Raw genomic sequence first — 7,710 nt, 5'->3', positions numbered from 1 at the left:
GTTATGGTTCTGTAAAGCTCAGGGCCTGCCTTTGCTCCTATAGCCACTGCTCTGGGCCCAGGGCAGGGAACAGAAGCCCGATCAGCATCATAACCTTTCCAGGCAAGTTTGTGGCACTATGGCTTGAGAGCTCAAATACGGTGAGCACTGGCAATGCCCACTGGGGTTTGTGAGGGGCGGGGAGAATTCTTCAAATTCTGCATTTGTCCTGCAGGCTGGTGATTATGGTGCTAAGCCTGGGGGAAATTTTGGTATTAGACAAACTAATATTCACATTTTGGGTTTCACTTATTAGCTGCATGACCCTAGAAAAGATATTTGACCTAGTCAACCCCCCCTTTTTTTTCTTCTAGAAAACGGGCACAGTGATACATGCTTTTCAGGGATTCGAGATCATGCACATCCAGTGCCTGGACTAGGACAGGGCCTTACATTCTGGTTACTATGACTTTTACCTACACCCAAGCTGTCTTTCCCTGGTTTCCCAGAAGCTTCTAGAATGACAGCAGAAAGGAGAAAGCTTCTCCACGTACCTACAACCTGGGCGTGTGTCCAGAGTTCACTGACAGAGTCATCAGGCCGGCTGTAGATCTTGTCCAGCAGAACTGGAGGGCCTTCATCAAAGAAGTAGGAGCACAAGATGGGAATGGAGGATGTGGGGCCACCGATGTTGAACCTGAAGGATGGGAAGCAGAGCCTGTTCAGGGGCTGAGCTCACAGTGAGGCCCTCTGTGCCCCTCGGGGAGGCCAGGATCTTTGTCCCATGGAAGGTTCTAATTCTTGGCAGCCTCAGTCTAGTGCCTGTTCCTCCTTTAGAATTCCATGGGTTGGCATTTTCCAGAGTATTTCCAAGAGTACTAGTCTCTTTAGAACAAGAAATTTAGTGATCAAATATGTTATCCTTTCCTTCTGCTATGTAATTAATACATGTTAATATATTAAAGGCCCTGACAAGTCCTGCAGTCAGAAACTTGTTGATAAATTTCCCCCATTGATTGACCATGGACTGCTCCCCTGCACCCATATCTTCCTATGAGTGGAACACATTTTGGGAAACATTGTTTTTCCCGTTGCATTCTATGACAATCTTATGACACCGACCAGCTGTCTTAGTTCAGGTGTCTTAACAGGGCACTTAGTGTATGGAAATATTCAGGCTTGTGGAGCTGCATTGGGAGCAGGGGAGCCTGTATTTCTCCCAGGCCATTTAGATTTGTCCCACTGTGTGACCTCATTGGGCCCCTTTCTCCCCACTGGGGCTAGTGATGTGTTAAGGAGCCTCGTCCAACTGATGGCCTGGGATGGCCTGGCTGGGTTCGGGGCCTGTGATGTCAGTGTCTGAACCTCCAAACAAACCTCAGGGGTGGGAGGGTCTTTAAGCAAAGTGCACTTGCAGGCTGGGGCCATCTCCTCTTTAAAAAGTGTAAATGGCATATTCAGAAGAAAGAGACTTAGCATGAGTGTCATTTGGGTGCTCAACAGAACTTCTAAAGAATAAAATGATCAGAGAGACCCCAGGAGCCTCAAGCTCAGGCTGTGAACACACACAGAACTGGAGCCAGGGCTAATGTTTTATCTCCCAGGGAGGAGAAGCAGTGGGTGCAGGACCAAGAGCCACCTAGTGACCACTGAGAACCATGTGAGTGAGCGCTGAGGGCTAGAGAACTGGAGCTGGGTGAATGCTTCTGGTCTGCCACCCCCTGCCACTTCTTTCAGACAACACGGGAGCATGGAACGGTCCCGTCTGAGGAAGGCAACCTGCCCAGGGAGGGTGCTGGGGCATGTCCACCAATGGACCCCAGAGTCATGGGATGCCAGGTCTGGCCACTGCCTGAGGGTACTCATCCACCTCCTACCCCTGGTCCATGAGGTAAACTCATGACATATGAGGCACATTTTTACAGAAACAGAGGGGAGGTGGCTAGCTGAAGACATCGTTCTGACAATCATTTGGTGATGCAAAGTATTCTTTTGTTAACAACAGTGATTAACTTCTAAATTTTCCCTGTGTGATTTCCACATTCTGCCTGTACGATTCATATGACCAGGGTTGTCATGTGTTGATTTTGTATGACGTGAGGCACACTCCCAGGTGGGGGACCTGGCTGTCTCACACACCACTGACCATTAGAATCACCTGGGATGCCTGTCAAATAGAGATTATTGGGCCTGTCCACTGGAGCTTCTGAGTCAGTAAGAGGGGAGTGGGGCCCAGGAATCAGTGTTTTTAACGTCTCCTTCCTCTCCTCCCCACTGAATCCTATGACCAGGCAAATCTGGGGTAATTCTCAATCTGGAATGCACATTGGAATCATTGGAGAAGCTTGCAAAAACTACCAGTGCTGGGCCCCACCTGCAATGACAGCAGATCCCCTGGGCTAGCTGGCCGAAACCCTGATAGGCAAGAGGCCTGGCCCCCCTCAGGTCCTCTGCTGTGTCGCAGGGTTCCTTTTCTTCCCTGCTGTGGCCCATAGCTTTGACTGTCCCCTGGCAGCCCTGCGTCCTGGCTAGGAAGCACTGACCCCTGGCCACTGACCTCATGTCGATGATCATGGCATCCGTGTGCATGATCTTCTTCCAGATGTGCTCCACCAGCAGCCTGGAGACCTGGGTGAGCAGCTCACCGTCCCCAAACATGTCAAACCTCAAGTAGCCAATGTTGTCCTCAAGCACGTTAGTGTGGAAGGAAAACTTGATCAGCTCTTCAAAGACTTCAGGGGAAGGGATCTGTAAGAGTTGGAGGTCCTACTCAGTGTTAGGAGGAGCAGCCAGTTTTAGAGCCCAGGAAAGCAGGCGCCATGGATCGCCTTTATGTCATGGGAAATATTAAGGGCATGGGACAGGAACTAACATTTCTGAAGGAATTAGTAGACACCAGGGACTTTCCCAGTGGCATGTCTGGGATGTGACATGCCATCGGGACATGTGTGATCTATGGGCAGCCTCCTTGCAGAGTATGCTCCTGTCTGCCACCCACATGCCCTGGTGTCCTGAGCTAGAAGGCCCAGGAATGGTCTCCCCTCTGACCTCTCCAACCTCACCAGATACTTCCTATGTCTCTAAGCTGCTCCACTGGGGCAGGATTGGAAGATGTTAGTTACCTTTACCAGGCACCTGGCCCTGTACTAAGCACTTTGTAGAGCTTATCATCATCCTCACAGCCACCTGTACAGGAGATAACACGATCCCCATCTTTTCCATGGAAAAACTGAAGCACAGAGAGATTAAGTAACTAGTCTCAGGTCACACAGTCAGTAAGTGGTGGAGCCAGAATCTGAATCCACACCTGACTCCAAATCGTGAACCTTAGCTATACTGGAAAGGAAGGAGATGTTGATTTGGAAACTGGGGATTCTGCAAGCCTAGCACAGGCTACTCGCACGTGGATGCACCTCCTCCTCCCTCTCTAAGGCTGCTGGAAGGAGGCAGGTCTTGGTGAGATTGACAGGCAAGGAGACTTTGTTGACAGAGACACTGCCCTCCAGGCCCTGCCCTGCCCTCAGTCACAGCTCTCTGGCCTCAGGCCACTCCCCTCTGCTCCTCTCCGGGCCTCAGTTGCGGAAAATGGGGATGACAATTCTGTAGTAGATGCTTTTGGCACTCTCAGCCCCCTCTGCTTTCAGCTGCACCTGACCCCACTGACAGGCTCTCCTATAGCACAGCCCTGCCTTTCCACCCTCAGCTCAGGCCTTCTCCAAGAAGGGGGAGCCTGCCCCACCCTGAGGCATGTCCTCAGGGCAACTCTTGGCCAATGCCGGACAGGAGCCACTGGGCCCTGCCTGCAGAGGGCTATGCCTGGGAGCATCCCCACACTCGTCAGGGTCCTGGCTTCAGCAGAACAGCTTTGAGGCACCTGCCTGTCAGCTTCCCATCCCACTCTCCCTGCTCCCTCCTTCACGCCTGCTTCAGCAACCACCTCCCAGACAAAGCGCCTGCACCCAAGCCCTGGTCTCAGACCCTCCTTGCAAGGGATCCCATTGCAAATGCTGCCCTGCCCCATTGTGACGATGCAGCAGACCACAGGTAGAACAGCATGGAGGTGTGAGTGCTGCCTAGGTGGAGCTCTCGGCCAGTGGTGGGGCAGTTGGTAAAGCCCATTGGCCACCTCTGACAGGTGTTGGCCCCTTCCCTAGCACTGACAATGAGAAGCCCTGCCAACACTCACCTTCCACCCAGCCAAGGATGAAATGCCTTCTATCCCAGGAGCTTCCGAACTGGCTTCCTGTGAGTATTGGTTGGCTTTCAAACTGGCTTCCTGTGAGGTGGGTGCAAAAGTAATTGCGGGTTTTGCCATTGAAAGTACTTTTGCACCAACCTAATGTGAATGTTCTACAGAGGTGTTCAGCAACCCCAGCGTCACAGAGAGTGGATGGAACAGGTTGAGAAAGAGGAAAGGACTTGACCGGTCAAAACTTAAACGTGAGAACAAATCTAAAAGCCATTGTTACGCACTGTGCACAGAGCCCTGCATGTGCGGACAATGGGTCAACTCACTCCCGGGACTGGGCTCAGCCAGGTCTCTCTTGGGTCTCACCTGCATGGGCACAATTCCAGGAATGCGGTCCTTGGCATTCTCAGGGATATGGGCTGCCTTCAGGTGTGGGTCTCCGGAGAGCATCTGCAGGTCAGCCCCCAGGATCTCAGCCAGGGCCACTTCTGAGGTCACCCTGGAGTAGCGGCTCTGCAGACCGCTCAGTTTGGTGGCCATCTTGGCCCCCAGCTCGGCAGAGGCGTAGTTATCAGCCACCAGCTTCCCGGCCGTCTGCAGCACTGTGGGCACCTTGGCACGCAGAGCCACTATGTCCTGGGCTGTGGAAAGGGCTTCGCTCATGGGCACAGTGATGTCAGGCTCCACACCAGCCAGGTCCCAGGCCTTGCCTGTGGTGGCACTCAGGGCCATCTGGGTGGGCATGGATGCATATAAGGGGCTGCTGCCCACCTGGTAGATGCCCACAGAGAGTGCCCCTCCAGCCGTGGGCTCCCCAATGACCGTGGCCCGCTGCAGGTCCTGCATGGTATGTGCAAAGGCCTCGGCCGCAGAGCCACTGGTGTGGCTCATCAGGATGTAGAGGTCCTTGTGTGAGCCGTAGCGCTGGCCCGCGACCTGGGGCAAGGTCCATACCTCTGTGACTTTTGAGGTGGCCCTGTCAAAGACAGAATACAGGTGCTGGCGGGGCTCTGCCTCAAAGAAGTAGGAGCAGAGCAGCGGGATGGCTGTGGAGTAGCTGCCAGGGTTGTAGCGCAGGTCGATCACCAGCGCAGCCGTGTCCACCAGCTGTTGCCATACCAGCCGCACCAGCTGTGGCCCCACAGCCTTCACTATCTCCAGTTCAGCCATGGCGTCAAAACGCAGGTAGCCCAGCTGGCCGGGCAGCACCTCTGTCTTGAACAGGGCCTCAATAAGGTAGGTGAGCTCCTCTGGAGAGGGGACAGCAGGGGGTGGTGGGGGTGCTTCTTCTACCACCAGCTCTCCAGGGCTGTGGAACACTAGCAGGCGGTGGTCCCCAGACACCTCCTGGAGGTCTGCTGTGAGCTGAGAGGCCAGAGACTCCAAGTCCACAGCTGTGCGGTAGGCGCCCTGGGCCAGCTTGGCCCGCAGGAGGGCACTGGTCTGCCCCACGACCTCTGGCCGAGCATAGTGGGCCTCCAGCAGGTGCCCTGTGCCCTCCACCAAGGCCCCCAGGCTTTGGTGGAACTCCAGCACTTCCTGGGCTTTGTCCAGGGCCTCCTCGGCCAGCACAATGGCATCGGGCACCACTCCACCACCCAGCCAGGCCTCGCCGTGATTGTCGATGAAGGTGAGGACCGGCACGGTGAGCGCGAGGCTGCCTTCGGGTGTGTCCAGCAGCGGCACCGTGCGGGTGTGCAGCAGGTTGCCCGCGGTGATCTCACCTACCAGCGTGGCCCAGCCCAGCGACTGCATAAGGAAGGCGAACTCCTCCGCGGCCGTGGCGGTGCGGTGGCTGGTGAGCAGATACACCCCACGTTGGGTGCTGTAGCGTGGGCCCGGGAGCTCCATGTGGCTGAAGTGCTCCTGCGTGACGTTGGTGCGGCGATCATAGGTGGTGAAGAGGTGCACGGGGCCGGCCTCAGGGCCCTGGAAGTAGGACAGGAGCAGGGGCACAGCAGAGGATGGCCCTCCAGGGTTGTGGCGCAGGTCCATGATGAGGTGCTCCGTGTCCTGTAGCGGCTCCCACACCTGGCGCAGGACATATGGGGCCAACACACCCAGGACGGAGGCGTCAGCAAAACTATCGAAGCGCAGGTAGCCCACATTGCCCGGCAGCACCGACACCTGGAACACAGAGTCCACCAGTGCTTGCCGGATAGCCTCGTCCTCAGGCAACTCTGGGGCCACCCCTGGTGAGTCTTCGGCTGCAGCGTCGGGCGCGGGCCCAGAAGGAGTTTCTGTGGGCCCGATGGCTCGCACCAGGAGCCTGGGATCCTCAGACGCAGCCTGCAGGCCCGCATTGAGCTTGGTGACCAGATCTTCCTCGGAGACCACCGTGGAGAAGTCCATGCTGGCCAGGTGCTGCAGCAGGGTGGGCACACGGTCCACCAGCGTGTAGTAGTCCTTCAGGACCTCCTGGAGGCAGTGGACTACCCCTGGAAGGGCGCTGCGCAGAGTGAGGATGGCCAGGGCTTTCTCCAGGGCCTGCTCGGCCGGAGTCCCCACACAGGGCAGCACCCCGCTGCCCTCCCACGTCTGGCTGCCTCCACCAAGGGGCCCCAGGGACCTGGACACGGGCACCGTGAAGAAGAAGTCAGACTCGCCTATCCTCAGCTTCCGGAGGTCCAGGGCCCCTCCCCCAGTCCGCTCGCCCACCACGATGGCCCTGCGCATCTGCTTAAGGATGTGCGCGATGTCCTCGGCCACGCCCCTGGTCTGGCTGCTGGTGAGGACCACCACATCCTTGTCGGCACCGTACCTTTCTCCCAGGACCTGGGGCAAGGTCCAGATCTCCGTGGTGGTGTTGGAGGGGCGGTTGTAGATAGTGTCCACGTGCAGGATGGTGTTCCCTGGGTGCAGGTAGGAGATGATGTAGGGAATGCCAGAGACCTGGCCTCCTGTGCAGTGCCGGAGATCCAGCACTAAGGCGGAGGTGCCCATGAGATTCCCCCACACGTGGGCCACCAGGAACTCCCCCATCATGCTCAGCACCTCCTGGCCCGGGACGCTGTCCACCCGCAGGTAGCCCACATTACCCTCCAGAACCTCATGGCGGAGGCCCCTTTGCAGCCAGGCAAGCAGTTCCTCTTCTGAGAGGCTGGTGAGTGCTGGGACTTGTGGGGGAGGCTCGGGGGTGCTGGGCTCATAGGAGATGACCAGGCGAGGGTCGTTCAGGGAGCTCTGCACCCCGGCTGTCAGCACACTGGCCAGCGTCTGCGGGTCTGAGATGCTCAGAATCTCATGGCTCTTGATGGCCTGCTGGATGGCTTCCTGCATGCCCAGCAGGTTCTCCGGGAAGCAGTAGTTATCCAAGAGGACCTTGGCCATGTCCAGCACCAGGCTTGGCTGGAACAGGTGTGTGGGGCCAGCCAGGCCACAGAGCAGCATGGACATGAGCAGAACCCATTCTCTCATCATGGGGACCCAAGGGGAGGCCTGGCTCCTGCACAAAAGCTCCCTGGACTGTGTGCAAGGCCGTGGCCCTGCTCTGTGCAGCTGCCTTCTGCCCTTGTCCTTCTCAGCTGGTGGACAGAAGGTCT

The 7,710-nt window shown here is 56.7% G+C and overlaps 1 protein-coding gene across 1 annotated transcript in view; it reads right to left on the bottom strand.

Moving 5' to 3' along the window:
- RBP3 (retinol binding protein 3) overlaps positions 1 to 7,710 on the bottom strand; it is a 9,539-nt gene extending 1,829 nt beyond the window's left edge. The window contains exons 1-3 of the mRNA XM_004049370.5: positions 4,535 to 7,710; positions 2,537 to 2,727; positions 534 to 676 (exon numbers count right to left, since the gene is read on the bottom strand). Coding sequence (XP_004049418.5) covers positions 534 to 676; positions 2,537 to 2,727; positions 4,535 to 7,588 — 3,388 coding nt within the window. The 5' untranslated portion in view covers positions 7,589 to 7,710. The remainder of the gene's footprint in view (positions 1 to 533; positions 677 to 2,536; positions 2,728 to 4,534) is intronic.

The sequence above is a fragment of the Gorilla gorilla genome, chromosome 8 (genome assembly GCF_029281585.2).
Source record: "Gorilla gorilla gorilla isolate KB3781 chromosome 8, NHGRI_mGorGor1-v2.1_pri, whole genome shotgun sequence".
NCBI lineage: Eukaryota > Metazoa > Chordata > Mammalia > Primates > Hominidae > Gorilla > Gorilla gorilla.
Note: the sequence above shows the minus strand (reverse complement) of the source record. Positions and strands in the feature narration are given on the sequence as shown.